The 24383-nt window shown below is 38.5% G+C and overlaps 1 protein-coding gene across 1 annotated transcript in view; it reads left to right on the top strand.

Annotated features, from left to right (window-relative positions):
• Positions 1-24383, top strand: part of LOC136885435 (zinc finger protein 674) — a 68883-nt gene that overhangs the window by 20745 nt on the left and 23755 nt on the right. Inside the window, exon 3 of the mRNA XM_068230265.1 lies at positions 4653-4748. Within this exon, the coding sequence (XP_068086366.1) occupies positions 4653-4748 (96 nt within the window). The remainder of the gene's footprint in view (positions 1-4652; positions 4749-24383) is intronic.

Genomic DNA, 24383 nt, shown 5'->3' with positions numbered 1-24383 from the left:
GGAGGTGTGAATTTTTGTTTGTATGTCAAAAACTGACTAAAATGCTCCTCAATACACATATTGATAGTTTATTTTACAAAATAAAAACTAACATCTGGAAAGCAGGACCCACACAATTGTGCGTATCAAAATTCAAAACCTCGTTGTATCACATACGATGATGTATCTTCAAAATGTACGTTCACTAACCAATGTACACACTTCATTGAATAAATTCCGGTATTCAGTAAAGCTTCTAGATTAATATAAATGCAATAAATAAATACTTACTTTTGGCACTACTGTTTCCCGCCATCTCGCCGATCAACTGTGCTTTTTAGACTCTTCTTCCTTCGCCCTGGTGGTCAAGCGCATACTAAAAGCAATTCAAATACATGCCATGTGTCCCACACAATCCCTGCAGTCTGGTCTAGCGCCAAAAAAACATCAAATACGGTCAGGGATGACTAAAATACGAACCCGCACAATTGTGCATACACAGTCTGAAAGGGATATTAGAATGTAAGCTTTTGATCACAGTCCTTCCTGCAACCCTTTAGTGCCGACGAGGTTTTATGAATCCAAGTGAGAAATTTAAAGGTCTTGTAGTAAATCATGAAAGAGCTTCTGAAACTGCAGATGTACACTCCAACACAGCTGGTTCACCACTGATGGTGTTCTCATCCCTACTGTTCTTTAGAGAACACTACATAATATCCTTGTACTAGTAAAACATATCATTTGTAGTTGGTTTTTGTTTGACACACATCATATCTTTCCCTGGTATGTGACTGTGATAAGTCTGCTTCTTTCATTTTCATTTTCATTATATTATTTTTACAATTGGAAGCATTGAAAATTGCTGTTTGAAACAGAACTGTCTTAGTGCACTATGCAGTCCCTGTGAACTCTGCAAAACCAGAGTAGCATATGTGATTAAAATATTTCAAGGGATTTTAATCTGCCTGTAAACAAACTCTATGCTGAGAACATAGTATTAATTTTTCTCACTATATGGCCAGGCCCCAATTTATAAATGGGCAGACTGGGCACTTGCCCAGGGCGTCAGGTTTTGAGGGGTGGCGGCCGGTGCATCTAGAAATTATCGCCTGCGTGAATTATGTTTTACATTCATTACACTTAAATTACTTTTACTTTCCACAAACGATTTCAATTATTTTATTAGCCTATATAAAACACTTTAAACTATTCTAACTTTAAAACCTGAATTTAATATATATATTTAAATTTTATGAAGAAAAATTAAATAACTGCAAACAATAAAAAAGGTATTATTTAACTCGTGCGTGTGCTGGTTGGGCAATTGTAGTTGGTGGCTTGGCAACCCTGTTAGCCTAGCAGCCCCTTATCTGTCAATGGCTCGTGACGGTTCGTGTGCGTATTGCTGTTTTCATCTGCCCACCATCAACGTCATAACCTTACCTAGCAAACTCATTGTCTCGTTTAATTCTTATATGATTTTCGGTATTTAATCGCGAGTAAAATGTTAAGTGGTGCGGAATACAAACAATGCAGTGCTAAAAAGCAGAGTGACGAACTTGATTTACTTAAGTGTCTAAAATGGGAAAGTTCTTTACTTTGACTCGATCAACTCCATTCTCGGAATCGGAATGCCAAGATGACTTAACAAAACATTCAACTTCATTATCGGTCCCATTTAACTTTACACAAAAAGACTTACAAGGCCTAGATATACAGACGAATCAGCCCTGTATTAGTATTAAATTGAACGATGAGCCTGAAGTTGTTCAGCAGCCGTTTGGAGCTATTTCACAATCACAACCTGAGGTAACCGCACCTAATTCATTTTCTATAGATGATCCTGCTACTTAGAATATCAAGTTAAATTCAGTTGTTGAGAATGGTATTAAACATTGTCCAAAACAAAACATAATGGTGGATTTTTTGAAATCTCTGCGAACTTACAATGATGGTAAAAGAACATTGTCTCTTCCTAATGGAGACGTTGTTTTAAGAGTTTGGTTATTGTATTCACAGTCAACTGGGAAAGTATTCTGTATTCTATGCTGTTTATTTAAACCAGACAAAAACAGTTAATGCAGGTTGATAACATTCTGTATACACGGCATTAAAAGAGGTAAACTACTGGCGAATTATAATCTCAAGAATAGTTTCTGTTGTATGATTTTTGGCAGTTAGGTGTTTACCTTTCCAAGGAGACAATGAGGATTTTGGATCAACTTCAAATGGTTTATATCTGGGATGCCTCGAGTTAATGAGTGAATATGACCCTTTTCTTGTCCAGCACATCGGGAAATATGGTAACAAAAGTCCAGGGCACATCTCATACCTGTCTTCTCAAATATGTAATGAATTTATTGAAGTTATGGGGAATTGCGTGCTTAAAACTGTAGTTGATGAAGTAAAAGAAGATAGATACTACTCTCTCATTGTAGATTCGACGCCTGATTGCTCTTACACCGACCAGTTGGCTATTGTTTTACAATATATACCTCAAACAGAGCCAAAGCCTGTTGAATGACTCATTATGTTTCTGCCTGGAATATCACATACATCTGCTGGACTAGAAAAAGCTGTAGTTGACTGTCTCAAGAGTTTCGAAATCAACATCAAGAATTGTAGGGGCCAAAGTTATAATAACGCTTCCAATATGTCAGAAGCTTTCTCAGGGCTTCTGGCCCGAATAAAGCAGCAAAGTCCCCTTGTTGAATACATACCGTGTGCAGCACATTCTTTAAATCTTGTTGGTTCGGCTTCCACAGAATGCTGCACTGCCACAGTAGTTTTCTTTGGCTTTGTCCAGGAGTTGTATAATTTTCTGTTTCAACACAAGTGGAATATTTTGAAGCAATTCTTGGCAGAAAACGGTACGCCAGTGGTAACATCTTTATCAGAAACCAGATTGTCTGCAAGAGAAGACGCTGTCAGAGCTTTAGTAAAAGGTTATGAAGAAATACGACAATCCTTGAGGCAGCTATCTGAAGACTGCAGTGTAAAACCTGCTTGTAGACTTGAGGCACAAAACCTTGAAACTAAATTTCAGAATTTCGAGACCACACTTCTGTTAGTCGGGATGGAATGACATTTTGGAAAGAGTTGACGATTGTTCTAAAAACTTGCAGTATGAGGAGTAAAACAATTGAAAACCCTGGAATGCTTCATCAAAGCGAAAAGGGATTAGTTTGACATATATGAACAATCTGCTTTGAAATAGGTGGACGTGATGTACCAAGCTACTTGATTAAGAAAACGCTAAATATTTTCAGATGAAACACGTGGGATTGAAGGAGACCTAGATGCAAGAACAAATTTCAAAAATAATGTGTTCCTTACAATAATTGACACACTTATAGGACACTTAGCTAGAAGGAAAGAAGCATATGAAGTCGTAGCTTCCAGATTTCAAGTGTTACCTCTATTACTGATTTGCTCATCATCAGAAGTGGAGAACGCTGTTTTGAAACTTAGTTTGCTGTACCCTAAAGACATCAGTCAAGATTTTGTAAATGAGTGTGTACACTTTCAAATGTATGTTGAACTCGAGGGATTCCAAAACTTCCCTAAAGTGAATTCTTACATTGAGCAAAACAATTTGTCAGGTACTTTTCCCTACCTTGAAATTGCAATTAGGATGTTTTGATCTTACCAATAACCAACTGTACTGCAGAAAGGGATTTTTCAGTTTTAAGCAGAGTAAAAAATGCCAAGAGGGCAACTCTTCTTAATGAAAAGTTAAGTTAATTAATCCTTATTTGCACTGAAAAAAATTTAACTTTGAAAACCAACTTTGATGAAATTGTTCAAGAGTTTGCTAGGAAAAAACATTTTCCGCAAAGTAGTATTATATACAAGTAGCGTACAAACAAAACTTGTATTTTTAAATGTGAACGAATTTAATTACAATAAATTAATGATAATTTATATGCGCCTTATTTCTAAAATTATTTACTTACACACAAACTATCAAATTGAAGCAACGGCTTTTTAAATAAAAATAAAAACAGCCCAATTCTTATTTGGCTGTTACCTTTCTTTTTTACTTGATAAATTTAATTATGAGATTTAACTTCATTTGCATAATGTGCTCTTTTAAAACTCATAATCTTCAAAACTGTAATCTTTCATTTTTAAACCATTACCTTCATAGAGGAACAGATAAACGAGTGGTAGGGCGAGGGGCAACTAAATATGGTTTGCCCAGGGCGCTAACTACTTGAAATCGGGGCCTGTATATGGCAACAGATTTAGAACAGTTTTAACAGTAGGAAGTTGTTCAAACAACCTCTATGATTTGATTGATATATTTAGACGTATGAAAAAATACGATTTAGTGTTTATATATCTGTGGCAGCTTCCTTCCAAAATTCTGTGCGAGAACCCCCAATCCATCTCTGGTAGGATATCTTCTGATATTGCTAGAAAATGTTTCTCACTTTATATTTGGTTCTCCGGCTCGTCCTATCTCTGACTTTAGGTGTGACCGAGGATAATAACACCATTCTCAGTACAGCATTGGTTTTAGTCTGCTGGTAGAAATATTCCTTAAACATTAGTGAAATTTGGAAAGTAACTGTAATACTGTGAAGTAATGAATTATCATGCTCTTTTGTTGGTGACAGTATTTGTAGATGTATGTTATGTGCATACCTAATATATCTCCTTTCCCACAGGAAAATATTGACCATGTGTCAGAAGTGTTACCTCTGAAAAAAGAAGCCAAATCAGAGTTATCAGAGCCAGGGCCAGCACAGGAAAACTCATTTGAGGTAATGTACATAATTTGATAAGCCACTGTCAGATAGTTTAAATAGTTAGAAAATAGCTCAACAGATATCAATGGTTGACCCTTCATTTGAATGCATACGATTGATCGTCATTTGGAAAATACATTTTTATCCAATTAACGGTTTACTTACCTAATTTCCACTTTTCGCTGAAGTCATTTCAAGATCTTGCGTCCACGAACCTACTACGCTGTTGTAGCAGGGCGAGAGGTGATACTCCCACATGGCACATCCCAGGTGCGGATGGGGGTTCCTAACCGGCTTGCCGGCGGACTTGAGGGAAATAAAATACCCCTCGCGGACCAAACACACTAGCCCCTACAGGTGGGGGACGCACATGTAGAATACACCCGCGGTATCCCCTGCCTGTCGTATGAGGCGACAAAAAGGGGCGACCGAGGCGCGGGCATGGATTGCGGTTTGGTAAACTGTGTTGTACCTCTTGTAGATGGGAGGGGTTGAATACATTCATAGGTAATCCCTGCCTGTCGTAGAATGCGACTTAAAGGGTCATGTAGCCGTGGTCCCCTCTTTATTCTTTTATTGTGTTTTTGAGGGTTAGATGTAGATCATTCTAAATTTATGATGTGCGTGCTGCTCAGCGATGGAGCTCCAACATGTGTGACTATGCTCGAAAGCCCGTGGCAGCAACCACCCAGGAAGCGGCGGGTGGGAGTGTCATGTACCCGGGCAGTAGTATCCGCCTAACAATACAGGTCCCTGCACAGCCGAATGCCAGAAGGACATATTATTAATTATTTTTATTTATTTTTCCTATATTTTGTGCTCTGTACACACTATGGGGTACATGCTATTGCAGGTGACTGGAGGAAGGGAGTCCTAGTGCTCATTGCCTCAGTCATACCGTATTAGGCATCATCCAACATCGGAACCCGGGCAGTACCTGCTACGACCAGGTGGGTATTGCCTTGGCTGCTTGGTTCGGCTACAGAGACCCTCGATCGAAGTGGGTGGCATTTGGGGAGGATGATTTCGGGCATGGCGTCGAAACAACTTCCGTCTGCCACCTCGGATATTTCACAACCCAAGTCTTTAACTTTTGATTCCCTAAGGGGGGCAACCCCTTGGGAACAAGCACAGCGAATTAGTCTAGGTTCCAGCTTCCCTAGGTTCCTGGTTGGTACCAGAACCGATGGGCATGACTTCAAGTTGTTGAAATCCATTCTATTTAGTCGCCACATTGAAGGTGTCTATGGTGAACTTGAGGACCTTAAGAAAATGCGCAGTGGTGGTTTGCTTTTAAAGATGAGCACTGTGCTCCAAGCAGATCGGTTGCTCAAGTTCGACCACTTTGGCCACATCCCCATCAAAGTGGAAAAGCACAAAATGTTGAATCTGGTTCGTTCAGTTATTTTCCACCGCGATCTCATCCTGAACACTGACGATGAATTGATGGAAGACATGAAGCACCGTGGTGTGACCCACATCCAGAGTATCACACGCAAAGTCAACGGTGAAGACGTTGCCACGGGTGCGTTTATAGTCTCCTTCAAATTGTCAGTGTTACCAGAGAAAGTCAAGGTAACAACCTATCGTTGCGATGTGAGGCCGTACATCCCACCTCCTATGCGGTGCTATCAGTGCCAGAGATTCAGACACACGGTATCTCGGTTTTTGAATCAGTCTGTGTATGGTACATGTGGGAAGGTAGCTCACGGCGCTGAGGAGTACACACCTCCATACAAGTGCACTAACTGCTCTGGTCTTCGTTCTCCTCAGGATCGGAACTGTCCGACCTATCTGAGTGAGAACAAGATCCAGGAGATCAAGACCCTGGATGGTCTTTCCTACCAGGAAGTGCGCAGTATGTTTAATTCTCTGAATGCACCGGCCAAGACACTAGACTTCAGCTTGATAGCACAGTCCCTCCCAGGTTCCTCGTTTTCAACTGGAACACCTTTCCAGAAGATCGCTGCGCCCAAGGCGGCAGTTGCTCGAGCAACGCCGCAAAGAGAACAAGCTCCAAGGTGGGTCCATCCCGGCCTTCGACCACCAATATACTTGTGCCAGCTAAAAAACCTATGCCGGCACAGAAGGGGAAAGACAATATAACCTTCCCCCACAAGGTCGACGAAAGCCGCGCCTAAGTCGGCGGAGGCGGCATCATCGACCGGGGCTGGGAAATCGCCTCCCAGCCCGTCTAAACAAGAATTGACGGTGGGGAAGAAGAGCGCCCCTAACAGGCGTTCTTCTACATCTCGTACAAATGGGGCCTCACGTCCTCCACTTGGAGGGCCTGATTCTGCGCAACCGGGTCTTCCTTCTGGAAGACCTGCACGCTTCCCTCGTAGGAAGAAACCCCACCCCGAGACTAAGCCAAAGAAATTGAAGGCATGCTTCACCTCGTCCAGTGACAGGGAGATGCACATGGAGCACGAATCTCCATCTTCAGATGGGGATGTGAGTGTAGGTTAGGTTAGGTAGCATTAAACTGCTCCTAACCTAAAACTCAGAAGTCCACACTTACAATATGGCACTGTTACAATGAAATTATAACGGTTATGATAGGCATCTTTAAATCTACTTGACATTTGTTACTCTCTACTTCGATGATGCGAACAGCTAAGCGATTAACAGTAAACTAACATAAAAGCGTATAACCAAGGTAGCAACAGTAAGGTTTAAGCTCATCAAGATGGCAAGAGTAAGATTAGCAATGTTCTGTTGTTGGATTTTAAATTCCGCACTATAACATGCATAGGGTGGCAGCCTTGAAGTTTACCGCCGTCAAGATGGCAGCAGTGAGGTTAGCGACGATCTATTGTCCTTCAAAGTGAGGTTAGGGTCCGTCAAGACGACAGCTGTCAAAAAAGCTCGTGGCTTTGTTTACTAAACAAGAGCACGTGGCTGTGACGTCACGGTCATGTAATCAATCCTTAGCTCGACGTCGTTAAGAGCAGCATTAGGATTAGCTATGCTTAAAAGTCTTGGGAAGAGAGCAGCAATATGAACAGCCATGTTCCAAAGCGTGTACACATCAGCTATCTATTTTACATGCATCGACCCTCGTACTAAACTTCTTCCGCTAGATCGTGCTGTTATCTTAGCATACCCTATACGTATGAACTTACAGTACAAAGAATAGCCATGTTTCAAAGCGTGTACACATTACCTATCGATTTTGCATGCATCGACTCTCGTACTAAACTTCTTCCGCTAGATTGTGCTGCTATCTTAGCATGACCTATACGCATGACCTTAAAGTACAAAGAATAGCCATGTTTCAAAGCGTGTACACATTACCTATCGATTTTGCATGCATCGAATCTCGTACTGAACTTCTTCCGCTAGATTGTGCTGGTATCTTAACATAACCCATACCCATAAACTTAAAGTACAAATAATAGCTATGTTTCAAAGCGTGTACACATTACCTATCGATTTTGCATGCATCGACTCTCGTACTAAACTTCTTCCGCTAGATTGTGCTGCTATCTTATCATAACCTATACACATGACCTTAAAGTACATAGAATAGCCATGTTTTAAAGCGTGTACACATCACCTTTTGATAATGAATGCATCTTCTACTACAGCATGTGACCATCGCTTGTATCTGCTGCTATCTTAACATAACCTAGTACATGAACTTAAAGCATAAAGAATAGTTATGTGTAAAAATTCTTGTGTACATAGCAGAATGTTAACTACGTAGGTGTAGACATTGAACTTTGCATCCTGACGCAGCATACCACGTGACCGTGATGTCACAGCCACGTGCTCTTGTTTAGTAAACAAAGCCACGTGCTTTTTTGACAGCTGTCGTCTTGACGGACCCTAACCTTACTTTGAAGGACAATAGATCGTCGCTAACCTCACTGCTGCCATCTTGACGGTGGTAAACCTCAAGGCTGCCACCCTATGCATGTTATAGTGTGGAATTTAAAATCCAACAACAGAACATTGCTAATCTTACTCTTGCCATCTTGATGAGCTTAAACCTTACTGTTGCTACCTTGGTTATACGCTTTTATGTTAGTTTACTGTTAATCGCTAAGCTGTTCGCATCATCGAAGTAGAGAGTAACAAATGTCAAGTAGATTTAAAGAAGAACCTGTTAGCAGAAGATAAAAGTCCGTCGTGGAAAAACCTATTTCTAGGTATATTTGCGAAGAGTGTGGAAAAGCATTTTCCCGAAGCTATCACAAGAGACATCATGAGATATCATGTAGGACAATTTTTCAATGCAAACATTGTAGAAGAGAGTTCAAGAACGCATACAACGCTCAACGTCATGAAGCCGCGTGTAATGTAGCTTCATCGGGAACAAAATACAAAGAGCTCAACTATATTGAAGCGAACACTGATTTATGTTTAAAAAGTACACCTCTGCGAGAGATTTTTATTTCTCCCTTGTTGTCCAGGCCTGCTACAAGTTCTGTTACTAAGCACAAACTTCAAGATAAAGAGAGGCAAGATCATGATTATGATAAGGATAATGATGTTGATCAAAACAGTAGTAAAGGGAAAGTAGAAGAAGAAAATCGTAATGTTTCATTGCCATTACAGCTTGATGATTTTACTTCATTTCCTAAGCCTACTACACGTTCTGTCGCAGTGCAAACATCTCAAGAAGAGATGCAAGGTAAAGAAGAAGGAAATTTCAACGCTTCATCGCTATCGAAACAAGTTAAGTTTGTACCTAGAAACGCTACTGCTGAAGCACGTATTACATCAAAACAAGTCCCTACACATCAACTGTCTGCATATAGACTCAAAGTTCACAAGCCTCTGTTACCCTATGTAGATATAAGATACTGTAAAGACCCCAACGTACTCGTAAAACGTTTACAACTGCTAATAGCCCATCATGATGCTGGTTACACACAGTACAAAGAAGATATTTTTGAAATAGAGCATGAATTACGCCGTGTAGGTATTATTAAGTAAGCGCTTACCCTCACCTAAGTCATCCATCTGTAGTATATAACCGATCGAGTAGCTATATTCGTATAGATTATTTCCCAACATTCTCCCTTCCTTAGGGTGTTAACTCCGCCTCTAGTTGTAGAGCCGGTCTCAAGCCCGGATAAAGAGAGGAGAGGCACCCTAGCCCTTTAGACCTTTTGCCCATTAGCACTTTAGCCCTTTTGCCCATTAGCCCTTTAGCCTATTAGCCCTACAAGGAATGTGCAGTAATCTAATCTTCTTAGAACAAAGGTATCCCCTGACATGTTCTAAACACATGTTGTATCGAGTAGAGTGTTCTATTTTAGTCTTGATTACTTATTTAGTGTTCTAAACACTTCAATCAATGTTCCGATCACATGATAAAGTTCACGGCATAGAGTGCAGTGTTCGATTCTACTCTTGTTACGTTTCTTTTGTGATTTGCAAGTCTAAACATGCTTAATGACGTCATCACTGCAGCACGTGCTTACTCTAGCTATTCCGATGCAGGTTTAAACTTGTTCGATAGCGTTGTGCCTTGACATAAGAGGAGGCCTTAACAGTTTATGTATAGCCGCTATTGTCTGAAGATAGCTGCTGTGAAGAAAAAGCACGTCGAATTTTTCGAATTGCCCGCCACCGCATTTCAAAGGTATGAGGTTTAGTGCTGTAAAAATACCTGCACGATGCAAAGCTAGCTTTCTCCATCAGAGCAGCCACCATCTTGTGTGAGCACCTCTAGGCCGTATTATAATGAGCTGTGTATAGTCATCGTCTTGTCGCTGCTACCTCCCGCAAGCACCCATAGGACGTCTCATAAGAGCAGCAGCCATCTTGTGCAAGCGCTCTTAAGCTGTCTCATAAGAAGCTGTGTATAGCCGCCATCTTGTAGAAATAGATAGCTGCCAATGCCAAAGGGCCTAAGTAGGAATCGAACCGTCGATCACATCGTTAGACTATGTTTTGCTTATGTTATCATGTTCCTGATACTGCAAGCGTGGGTATTAGGTAGATAAAATTTTGTCCGTTTTGCTCTACGATGCACCGTTTTCGAGATATTTAACATTTTGCATTTAAGCCCCAAATGTAATGAATCAAACCTGCACGGCACGTTATACCTTCTACCATAGCTAGATTTGATCATGTTGCAAAGACTTGCTTCATTACAAGCTGAAACAGAGCTAATTCCAAAGGGCCTAAGTTGGTGCCGAACTTTTGATCTCATCATTAGACTATGTTTTTCTTATGCTATCATGTTCCTCATTCTGCGAACCAAGGCATTGGGCAGAATTTTTTTTGTCCGTTTTGCTCTACGATGCACCGTTTTCGAGATATTTAACATTTTGCATTTAAGCCCCAAATTTAATGAATCGAACTAGCATGACACGTTAGCCTCTAAGCTAGCTTTCTTCATAAGAGCAGCAGCCATCTTGCGCAAGCACCCATAAGGCGTCTCATAAGGAGTCGTGTATAGCCGCCATCTTGCGTCCGCCATCTTGCGCAAGCATCCTTAGGGCATCTCTAGCCATCTTGTGTAAAGGACCCTTAAACCGCCTCATAAGGGCAACCGCCATCTTGCGCAAGCATCCCTAGGGCGTCTCATAACGAGCCTTGTATAACCGTCATCTTGCGCAAGCATCCCAAGGGCGTCTCATAAGAACCTATGTATAGCGGCCATCTTGCATAAGCACCTTTAAGGAGTCGTGTATAGCCACCATCTTGTGCAATTAGCGTCGAGAGATGGCTGATGTAGAATTTTTCTTTATAAATTATCCGCCACCATATTTCAAAAGTATGTACCTAAAGAGTGTAGCACTGAGGTTTACGATATAAGATGGGGGATGACAGCTGACAAAGAGCGCGTGAGTTTGTTTACTAAGCAAAAGCACGTGGAATTTTTCAATTTGCCGCCACCACATTTCAAAGGTATATAGCTAAAGATGGCAGCACGATGCTCTCTGGATTAAAGATGGCTGCTGTCAAAAAGCATTTTTCAAATTATCCGCCACCACATTTCAAAGGTAAATAGCTAAAGAGGGCAGCACTGTGCTCTATGGATTAAAGATGGCGAATGACAGCTGTCAAAAAAGCACGTGGATTTGTTTACCGATTCAAATCTCACGCTAGTGACGTTAAGTTGGTAGCACTAAGGTTTAGTCCCGTTAAGATGGCAGCACTGCTGATGACAGGTGACGAAATTGCAGCTACTGCGATAAACAGGGCAGCACAGTCCTCTGTGGTTTAAAGATGGCGGATGACAGCTGTCAAAAAAGCATGTGGATTTGTTTACCGATTCAAATCTCGCGCTAGTTAGGTTAAGTTGGTACCACTGAGGTTTATACCCGTCAAGATGGCAGTACTGAGGTTAGCGATGCGTTGTTGTCTGTCAAAAGGCACGTGGCTGTCAAAAAACACGTGGCTTTGTATACCAATTCAAATCTCGCGCTAGTTAGGTTAAGTTGGTACCACTGCGGTTTAGGCCCGTTAAGATGGCAGCAGTGAGGTTAGCGATGCGTTTTTGTCGATGACATCTGTCAAAAAGCACGTGGCTTTGTTTACAACAAATCTCGCACCAAAATTCAAATTTCCCGCCAAAATTCAAATTTCCCGCTGGAGGTGGAGGCCTCTCTCGAGAGCCAGAAGTGGAGGTGGCGGCCGAACTGTCCTATTTACACTACTAACAATAACTAGAAATAATGAAAATCTTATATACCAAATATATAGGAAACTCACACAAACAAATTGCGAAAAGAAATGGTTACTCCGAAAATTACGTAAATGGCACCAAGATTAAGATCACAAATAAACCTACAACTTTCCTCATAACAAGAAAGAAAGTAAGAAATTTGTGACTTACTGATATCAATAGGCGCTCATATAGTCTGGCCAAACTGTTCACGAAGTATAATAATGTGTTTCTTAGGACTAATAACAATAATGATAAAATCCTGTTCTATTCTAACAGCATGAACGCAAGCAGTACTTATAGTAAATTGGGAGTGTATAGGTTGACATGCCTAGAGTGCAAGAAAATGTATGTGGAGCAGTACAGTACGCTACAAGTGCTTATCAGTGCAAGAAAATATGCTAGATACTCTGCCATGTGCAAACATATGCATGACAATAACCACCAGTTCACGAACATCAAGAGAGATATGGTTCTGCTACACCCTTTAAATAGGCTAAGGTTAAACAGATGAATGTTCCCGAGGAGTTGGATATTTATAAATTGCAGAAGTTTGTCAGGGAAAATAGTCTAAACAAACACATAATCAGTTATTTAAACTAGCAATCCATTATTCTAGAAAGAGGCAGAAAGAGAAAGGGCAAGAAGAACGGAGACAGTTAAGAAAAGTGCTAGTGGTCTGCAAAGTCAACCCCCCTCCTATTCTGCAGACTCCTCCCACACGACCCCTCCATATGTTCAACCCACCAGCTAGACAGTCTGCCAATTGAGCACATAGTGCCTACAAACTTGCAAGGCCTTTGCATCCAAAGTAGGCCACGTTTAATTTCAGTGTTGGCTTCTCATTTCAACATGTTGCCTTTAGAAACATTACATTTTATTTTTTATTTTTCTTACAGACAAATGGAAAGTCCAATTTAACCTGGCAGGCTTGATCTACAAATAATAGAATTATTCTCTGTTAAGACATTTTATTGGTTAAGCAGACGGTTTCAACACTAAGCATAACAACTTGGGACCCATGAAGGGTGGTGGGACTATGAAAGACCATAAATAATGCCACACCAAAATACTTTAGATCAACAGCCAACCAGCTCAGTTTTAACATAACACATACAAATGTTCTATAGAATTTGGAAGTTTTAATAAATGTTGCTGTAACTTACTGTCATTTTATCCACATTCTGTTAGGACATAAAATGTTGTTAAATAAGGCCATTTTATACTAGTTGCACCTGTAGGCACTACACTACAATTCATTAGTTAGACTTTTAACCTTAGGTATGAAGGGAAAACCTTAGCCTTTGTGGGTGACGTTAACTTCCGAAAGTAACCATTGGAACATGACCCCTACAGATCGCATACGCAGGAGGTGGATAGGGGGCCCCTACAGTATGTAGGGCTGGTTGAGATACCCAAAATACAACCCATGGAACAACAGGTAGCCCAATTCCTGGGGCTTTAAAATACTGGGACACCCTCTCTCCAGGGGTAAAAAATATGGAGGGCCTTTGCACTGGGTTATGGTTGGAGTTCTCAGCAGCATCTACGGCAGTGAAGATGAACTTCAGTACGGTGGAGATGGCAGAAGGGGCAAATCAATAGCATCTGTACTCCAGAGGACCTGCTACGAAAGGCGCCTGCCTCTATGTTAGGGATGGCCTAATTTTGAACGTGGCAGTGGGTACAAAATGCCTGTGGGTGTGGCGAGCCCATTGTAACAATAGCCTATATGGATAAAGCAGACATGGTGTCTCGGGAAAGATTAGGCTGTCCCCTGCTAAAAGCGATGCACAGCTGTTTGGGTGCTGGGGGAGCTGTGAGATATGGGCAACCAGCACCAAACTACGTTAAGATTGCGATAGTAAATGTCCTGATACCGACGCAAAAGATAGAAGAACTGGTTGACTTCATGAAAGAGAATGATACAGCCATAGTCATTGTCATGTATTGGAAATATGCTTTTTATTAATATAATAACTTTCTTATTCTGAAAGTGTGCGGGGTGATGCTAGCCTTGAAAATGTTAACTCTTCATGTCTCTCCCTACACAGTCATGCAGTTATGAGGTTAAGGGCGACTTGCTCCAAGGTTATCCGATCCTGGCCTTCACCACAGCCATTGAAAAAATGAAATGGAGTATGGCTTTTAGTGCCGGGAGTGTCCGAGGACAAGTTCGGCTCGCCAGATTCAGATCTTTTGATTTGACACCCGTAGGTGACCTGCGCGTCGTGATGAGGATGAAATTATGATGAAAACGACACATACACCCAGTCCCCGTGCCAATGAAATTAACCAATTATGGTTAAAATTCCCGACCCTGCCGGGAATGGAACCCAGGACCCCTGTGGCTAAAGTCCAGCACGCTAACCATTTAGCAATGGAGCTGGACACCTCAGCCATTACAAATGATGCACTGATCAAATTAAATCATGCTCTTGCCGTAGTCTAAATTTTAACTCCAGTTATGCTGAAATATACGGGTACAATATGCTGTAGATGAAAAATTTCTTTACACATTATGTACTACTGTATAAATGATACAGAAGTATTAAAAATATAATAGTTTAATAAATTGATATGTTGTTAAATTAGTAAAATTTCATTAAGAGCAGCGGAAGAACAGGCCCAAATTTGTAATATCTGAGGAGAAGAGAAAAATAAGGAGAGAATGAATGAAGAAGTTACGGGAAGAGAAAAGAAGAAGACTGGCCAGAAAGCATTAAGTTTCACGCGGTTAACAGTTGGCCAAATGCGGAAGCAAGAAAGAAGAAGTAAAATTGCTTTGTACAAATCCTATTTCTGGTGTAAAAATCTAATTTTCGATATAAATTGTTGTGTAGAACTTGAAAGTGAAGCTATCTGTAGATTATACAGTGCTTATGCAGTATCATTCTATATTATTAACAGTTAAGTTTTCTGAGTTGCCCAGCTATATTTCAGCTGTTAATTTTAATACTATAATTGGTTTTTCAGTAAAATAATGATAATCATTAAATTTACTATTTGTTCATTGATCATTCACTGAAGTGCCATTGAAATGAGTTTGATCCAACCCAATCTCTTCCTTTTTGAGATAATCTGAGCCATGTGCTCTTCTCTATGCCCAGATTTTTTTGATCCATTATTCCCTGTTACAGCATATTCCCTGCAATTTACTGGTGTTTTCTTACAATTCTCTCAGTATTAGCTTCAAAATATTCCATGGGATTAACCTGGACGATGGTTTGACTTAAAACAAGTGTACGCTTCATTTCTTAATACGGATAGATCTGTGTTGATATTGGACAATCTAAGTTCATGGAACTATTTTGGTAAAACTCCTTGATTGTCACTTTTTTGCTGTCCCGCAGTGGGAAGATTTGTTCTGTTGTATCGTGTTGTACTGTATGTTCACAGTGTCAACAAATGTTAGTTGAAATGAACTTTTTTGAGTGTTTTACACCAACTGGAGTTCTGTAAGGATCAACTTGCAGTAGCTTGATCACCTCAAGAATAATGTCTTTTTCAGTTTTTCTGATTAGGGTGCTTGTGTGGGGTATTTCAGACATTGCTGCAAAAATATAAGCATAAACTTCTAAGTATACTGTATCGTATTTTCAATGCCGATTTGCTTGATTGAACTCTTTAACAGATACTGGAAGAACGGCATACGGGGAAGCCATGAAGAAGTAAGGGCTACTTTGATTCTAGGATTGAAGAGCATCGGTAGGCAGCCCAACTTGACTTCAAGGGAGGAAAGCATGCTCTGCATGGAATTGCTGCCTTCCTAGAGCTTGAAATGGCTTTCGACTTTGTTCCACGCTGTGTGATCTGGTGTTCACTCATGACCATGGTGTACTAGAAATGCTTCTAATTTGGATCAAGATGCTGTACACAGACAACTGATGTTGTGTACGTTGTGCTCTCAGCATCTCGGAGAGCTTCTCAGTGAAACTTGGAGTACACCAAGGCTTGAAATAATAACATTAAGTTATTTATTAGACCACCTAATCAATACAAAATCGTTTTTTTTTTTTTGTTTTTTTTTTTTTACATAAATTTGTTAGCTAATAGTGGGACATGTTTCGCCTTCCCTGAAGGCATCATCAGCCATAGTCTTAACCTTAAATTAAAAATAAGCGTCTAAATAACATGTAGTAATGAAATGAATTTTAAAAATCTTGAAGAGATTTGAAGTAAAATAACATTAAAAATAACAATGATGTTTTGAAAATACAATGTGATGAGATACAATAGTGGAAGTATTAACAAAATTAACATTAGAAGGCTGCTAAAATAAGTACAATGGATAAAACAACAGATTGTTATACAACAAGTAGTAAGATTGCATAAAAGTAAAGTTGATAGTCATGGCGGTTATAATTAGAAGATGGCGAAAAATCTATATATAATCAAAGTAAAGAGGAGAGAATAAAAGTCAAAGTTAGTCGAGAGATCCAAAGTTCATCATGATCTTGAAGATAAAAGACGAAAGTCAGATGCATATGGTGAAGTTGTAGAACACGTTGAGGATATGAAGTTGGTGAATAGAAGTTGAAGAACAGTTTCAAATAGGATCACTATGGACCATCTCAAAATTTGAAGTGATGTTCAAATGTTGTAAATTGTGAGTTTGTAGATATTCTAGTTGAAAAAGCATATAAAAGTGGAATCTGTAAATGGAAGCAAGAAACGTAGAGTTAATTGTGTGAAAAGATATTTGAAAAATATTGAAGTAGAATTGTATGCACTTACCATTTGACGGTGACAAAGATAGCTTGTAATATTATGAGTTAGAGGTATTTGCAACCGTAGACTTCTTGCTACGTGTGTTATAACTGAAGTTTTGTGCTGGAGGGGGATCTGTTTGCGTTGACGTAACTATTGGAGGGGGGCTGCTATTGGTGGGAGGGAAGGAAGAGAGTGTATTACTGCGCGTGTTGTAACGGTGTAAGGCTATTGGAGGGAGCGATGTCCCGGTGGGTGTGGCTATGGGTTTATTGGTTGTATTTGAATTAGAGGTACTAGTGGCGGGGGGAAGGGAGGGGGTATATTAGCTGTAGGGGAGGTGGGAACTCTAATTGATGTGAGGTTGAAGATTTTTAAGAATTTGTTGGTGAGGGAAGTTGATTCTCGTAATAAAATAAGAATCTGTTCATACAAGGGGCTTTTTTTATCAATAGTGTCATTTAGATTTTTATCTTTATTAAAATGTTGGTCGAGGAAAATAAATAAGTTTTCATATTCTGTCATGAGTTTGCTTTTATCGACTCTTTTTAGGATATGGAGGTCTTGTTCTATTGTGGTGAATTTATGCCCGGTGTCCCTCATATGGTTGGCCATTGCGGAGAATTTGTTGTGTCTTTGGGCATTGTAATGCTCGGCATATCTGGTAGAGAAGCTGCGGCCAGTTTGGCCAACATAAGAAAAATTACATGTAGAGCATTTTAATCTGTATATTCCTGATCCAGAGTAACTATTGTCTGTGATGTTGATAGAGTTGTGATTGAAGAATAAATTACGATTAGTGTTTTTTGTTGTGTAGGCTATTTTTATTTCGTGCTTCATTAATGAATTGGTTATCGGGTAAATGCTATGGTTAGTGAACGTGAATTTAGCGTATTTTGGTTTGACGGGTTTTAATGGGGTTAAATTGGTAGCTAGTTTCAGTTTGGTTTTATTGATGATTTTATCAATCATACTCGTGTTAAATCCATTGAATTTAGCTATTTCCTTGATGAATAGTAATTCTTTCTTTAAATTAGTAGAGGACATAGGGATCTTTAATGCTCTATATATTAAACTGTGATAAGTGGCTTTTTTATGTGAGTTGGCCGACTATGGCTGATGATGCCTTCAGGGAAGGCGAAACATGTCCCACTATTAGCTAACAAATTTATGTAAAAAAAAAAAAAAAAAAAAAAAAAAAACGATTTTGTATTGATTAGGTGGTCTAATAAATAACTTAATGTTATTATTTCAATCTAATATCATCAATACGGACCAAAAATGATATTTATTACATGTAATGTACACCAAGGCTCCGCTCTGTCCCCATTGCCCTTTGTACTCCGCATGGACACACTCACATGGGACCTATAAAGGAGTATTCCTAGGACTCTCTTACATGCAAATGATGTTGCACTTGCTGATAGATCCAGAACAGGACTGCTTCTTTAAGGTGAAGATTGGAATATCTTTCTCTCAAAACATGACCTTAGAATGAACATAAAGAAGTGTGAATACCTGGACTCATCTGAACCATCTAATGGCTCTATCCAAGTTGATTCATGTATCTAGGATCAGCTTATAAATCTCATGTTTATTCCGTATTGGCTCAACACAACTAAGGTTAAGTTATGAGTAAGTTCCCACCTTCCAATACTTATCAATTTCTATATAATAGACTTATTAATTACATAATATAATCCATATAACCTCTAGTACATGTTTCGTTCCGATTATGGAACATCTTCAGCTAAAATTGGTAAAATGGCAAGACAATTAAAATACATTGATGTTAAGATGATACATAAGCTAAAAGATATGATAAAATGGCTCGAAAATTAAAACATATGATAATGATGATGAGATAAAGTTCATTCATGTTGGTTAAAAACACAACAAGTCAGTTTTCAAATGGCGAATTAAAAACAGCGATAAGGTTCTTCATGTTGGAGGCGTGTACATTTTGTCGATCTTGAAGATAAATTGAAGAATACAGGATTTTCTTATATGTGATTTATCGGGGAAATCTTGATAAAATAACCGTAGTTGAAGTTGAGTTTGGTAGGATTATTGAAATGTGTCTGAAACGAGAAAAGGAGAAGTGAAATAGAAAATATTTTGAGGAGAAAACCTTGTTAAAAATGTATGTTCGCGAGAAAGAAGGATAATAGAGTTGATTACCTTAAAGACAATCTTGTCGTATTTAACGTCCTCCCTTACGCCGTGTTGTTAACTGACTGAGTCCTGTGTACGTGTGTGAGGTGCTTGCGGTGGGCGGGGAGTATTGGAGGGAGAGGTAAGTGACGTGAGGAGAGCGGGTGAAGTGTTGTGTAGGGTGGAGCTTACTGAGGAGTGGTGTTGTGATAGGCTAGGGGAAACGGACGGAAAGGTAGGGGGACAATTATGTAAGGTGGAGCTGTTCGGAAGGAGGTGTGTTGGTTGTTTGTTGGGATTCTTTTTGGTGGTTTTTCTGGATGAGTCTAAATTGGTAGCCTCTTCTAATAATATATTTATGTTTTCCGTAATTTCGTTAACATTCTGGTTGGGATTTCGCTTCTGATCAATTTCAATATAGATATTTTCAAGGATATTCATTAATTTACCTTTGTTTAGTGTTTGTAGAATGGTTAAGTCCCTTTCTATCGATGTAAAATTGTGTTTATATTCGGTCATGTGAAGACTCATGGCCGAGTACTTCCTGTGTTTTTCGGCATTAATATGTTCTTGATATCTTACTGAGAAATTGCGGCCTGTTTGTCCGATATAAGAAGTGGCACAATTTGAGCATTTAAGCCTATATATCCCGGAATTTAAATATTTGTTATTACTTGCAATGCTTTGGTGATTGAAAATTAACCGTTGATTGTTGTTATTGGTGCGGAAAGCAATATTGAAATTAAATTTCTTAAAAATGTTAGTAATCTGGTAAATATTCCCGTTATTATAAGTAAAGGTGGCGAAGTTCTTCTTTTTATGTTCTTTTACTAGCTGCGTTTGAGGTTTATTCTTCATTTTATTCACTAATCTATCTATGTAGTGTTTTGTGTATCCGTTGCTTATCGCTATTTTATAAATGAGATTAATTTCTTTTTGGAGGTCGTTTTTAGATAAGGGAATGTTGAAGGCTCTGTTTAACATGCTTAAAAAGGAACTCCTTTTATGTGCCTCAGGATGGTATGAATCTTTTCGTATGGTGTTTATAGTTTGAGTCGGTTTCCTAAAGATTGTAAAGGCCAACTTTTCTTCTTTCCTTTCGATTGTTAAATCAAGGAAATTTAGTTTTTTATTGTTCTCAGTTTCTAATGTAAATTTTATGAAAGGGTCTAAACTGTTGATTTGGTCTAATAAATTAGTGCTACTATTGATTTGTTCATCTATAATTGCGAAGATGTCATCGACAAACCTTAGCCAGATAATGATGCCTTTTTCATCATTTAAAATTTTATGTTTTTCTAAGTGATCCATGTATATTTCAGCAAGGATACCTGACGCTGGAGATCCCATAGGAAGACCACTTTGTTGGTATACTGTGTTATTGAAGGAAAAATAATTATTGTTAAGTGTGAATTCTAGGAGTAACATAAATTCTTCTATTTCATGGTTACTAAGTTTTCTGTGTGTCTTTAAGTTGTTCTTAATTATATTTAGAGTTTCTTTCGTGGGGATCGTAGAATACATATTAGTGACGTCGAAAGAGTTCAAGGTGAAAGATGATTTTAATTTTGTGTTCTTGATAATTTTACAAAATTCTATTGAGTTATTGATTGTGGTTCTGCTTTGGAAAGTATAGTACTTCTTTAGGAAGCTATTGATAAATTTAGAGGTTTTGTAGGTGGGGCTATTTCTAAAGTTAATAATTGGTCTAATGGGTGTGTCAGGTTTATGTATCTTAGGCAAAGCCCTTGCTGTTGGTAGTCTTGGATTCATATTAATTAGGTTTGATGTTTCGTTCTCATTAAGGATGAAATTAATGTTTTTAAGTATTTGTTTTAGTTTTCTTTGGACAGAGTTAGTCGGATCTTTTTTAATTTTTGTGAAAGTATTATCTGAAAAAAATGCTTTGGTTTTTTCTATATATTCTTTTTTATGCATAATAACTGACACATTGCCTTTATCCGCCTTTGTGATTATAAGGTCATTATCTTTTATTTTTTGTTTTAGGCCTTTTATATCTGTAGAAGGTAAATGGGGTGTGTTAACTTTCTGATCTTTAAATAATTCTACAAGTTTCTTTTTGACTTCGAATTTAGTTTCGAGTTGTTGATCTACTGGAAGCTGAGCTATGACCTGTTCTACTTCAGCAATGGTTGTTATGTATTGCTTTTGGTTGTATGGATTAGACCAATTATGTTTGGGTCCTTTGTTGATAATCTGCAATTCTTTGTCCTCGAAAACAACGTCAGTTAGATTCTTAGTCGGGGGGTGAAAGGTTGAATTGGGTTCAATGTTAATGGAGGATTCTTTTGACTGATTTATGTTTTTTTGATTTAGAGTAAGACCGTGAAGTTTTTTGTTCAAGATTTCTTGTTTCTTATCCAAGATATTTTGAATTTTTGTATCGCCATATTTCAAAAAGGAATCCCATTCAATAGGGGCCATAAGGGAGGAAGCTTCTAGATGAGCGTTATATAACTTAGAGTTTAAAAAAGACTTTTTTCTGTATAGAAATTTAATTTCATTTTTGAGCCATAAGTCGTTAGTTTTTTCCTGAGTAGCTTTGTGCCATTTTGTTGTTTTTCTCGTTTCAGACACATTTCAATAATCCTACCAAACTCAACTTCAACTACGGTTATTTTATCAAGATTTCCCCGATAAATCACATATAAGAAAATCCTGTATTCTTCAATTTATCTTCAAGATCGACAAAATGTACACGCCTCCAACATGAAGAACCTTATCGCTGTTTTTAATTCGCCATTTGAAAACTGACTTGTTGTGTTTTTAACCAACATGAATGAACTTTATCTCATCATCATTATCATATGTTTTAATTTTCGAGCCATTTTATCATATCTTTTAGCTTATGTATCATCTTAACATCAATGTATTTTAATTGTCTTGCCATTTTACCAATTTTAGCTGAAGATGTTCCATAATCGGAACGAAACATGTACTAGAGGTTATATGGATTATATTATGTAATTAATAAGTCTATTATATAGAAATTGATAAGTATTGGAAGGTGGGAACTTACTCATAACTTAACCTCAGTTGTATCTAGGATCTCGCCTACAATCTGATAGTGAGGTAGTTGAAGTGCCAATTATGATAAAGTCAGCACTGATGAGATGAAGAAGTCACAGGCATACTCTGTGGCTGAAGGATTCACTACTTCTGAAGTCCAGAGTATAGTGCATGGTAGTATGTCCTGTTGCTCTGTGTACAGTGTTGAATGTCGACAGACTGAGAAAGGTATAGATTACCAATTATGCAACATGGGAATGTGTATACTCCATTAGTCAATTGGTATCACTGTCCTGCATCATGTAAAAAGACACCATTCGCCAACAAATGGGCATGGCACCCATCACTCGTGTCACGTGTCACCAATGGCATGGTCATGTCCTTTTGCAGTACCTGATGCAGTTGACAGTTTCACTTAATCCTTTGAAATTAATATGCAATGTCCACATGGACCTGTGATTTTAAAAAATAGACGTTGAAAATAAGGTAAAAAATATAAAACTAGAAATGCTGCTGTGATTGGTAAAGTTTCTGGGGATATACTAAGGTCAGTTAGTTAGGATATAGAATGAAATCTGTAGTGCTTTACTGATTAGTGTATGTATGAAGCAACTGTACAAAATGAATAAAGAAGTGATATACTAGCACCCTGTGTATAAAGAAATTTGATAAACGTAATGCCAATAATTACTCACTACTCATCATGACTGGTGTAGCATGCAACCACTGGGAATGCATTCTTTCTGATTATATTATACACATTTGCAAAATTACTACCTGGTTCGATACAATGTAGTTCAGGTTTAGAAAACATTATTCTACTGAAGCTCATCTTGTAGATTCCAGCAAGATAAAGCAGGTATTTTAGATTCAGGAGGTCAAGTGTGTCATGATGGACATATCTAAGGCTTTTGATAGGATAGACCTTGGGTGACTACCAACAAAAATATATGCAATTGGGCTAGGTAAAATAGTGACCAAATGGGTGGCTATATTTCTAGAAAATAGGACTCAGAGCATTAGAGTATGTGAAGCTTTATTTGGTCTTGTAAAGATTATGAGATTGACTCCCATATGGCAGTATGATGAGGTTTGTTTTCATATATATAATCAATATGAGCAATGAACTGGAATCAGAGATAAGGCTTTTTGTAATACATAAGTTTCAGGATTGGGAGCAACTGCAAAAGACCTTGACAATATTGTGAGATGGATATCACGCAATGGTATGATGGTGAACAGAGTGAAAAGTCAGGTTGTGTGTTTCACAAATAGAAAGAGTCCTCTCCGTTTTAATTGTTGTGTTGATGGGGTGAAAGTTCCTCATAGGGTTCTCTGTAAGTACTTAGATATTCATAATAACGATAGATTTTAATTGTGGTAATCACATAAATCATATTAAAAATAAAATTTACAGATCTCTTAATATGATTAATGGCTTATTTAGGGGTTTTAAAGGAGAGGGCTCATAAATCTTGAGCAAAGCCAAATTAGAATATGAGGCTTTCACCAGGATTACTTGATTAGAGAACAGGAAATAATCCACAGAACAGCTCCATTTCTTGTGGGTGATTTCTGACAAAAGTTGTGTTGCAGAGGTGTTGCAAATTTTGGGCTGGAAAAACTTGGAAAAAGGAGACAAGCTGTTCGGCTAGGTAATATATTCTGGGATGTCATTGGTGAGACGGGTTGGAATTCAAGGGGACGTATGTTGTCAAATGTTCATTTATACAAATAGGATTCAGTTATTAAAATAATTTACCAAGGGAGTTGTTTCGTGAATTTCCACGATCTTTTTCTACATAAACAACTGACAAACAATCTGCCACCCAGGTGACAGCACTAAATGCTGATCAGTGGTGGTTGATGGATTTTATGGTTAATTGATTCATTGATAGAGACATTGATTGATTTTTGGTCTTAATGTGATGTACAGAGAAGGATGATGGATATTTCTGTGGTTATTAATAAAGCATTGTCCACTTGTTGGGAAAGTGGTAGGAATAATATAGGATTATTTGATTTTACAGTGAGGTGTTTAGGGAAAGAAAGTGTAAGGTATAGGAGCATGGAAATGAACAAAAATGTGACAAGTCAAGTCATGTATAGAAAGATGGGAACAGGGG

Source organism: Anabrus simplex, chromosome 14 (assembly GCF_040414725.1).
Source record: "Anabrus simplex isolate iqAnaSimp1 chromosome 14, ASM4041472v1, whole genome shotgun sequence".
In the NCBI taxonomy this organism is placed as follows: domain Eukaryota; kingdom Metazoa; phylum Arthropoda; class Insecta; order Orthoptera; family Tettigoniidae; genus Anabrus; species Anabrus simplex.
The sequence above is the reverse complement of the archived record's forward strand: the minus strand, read 5'-3'. Positions and strand labels throughout refer to the sequence as shown.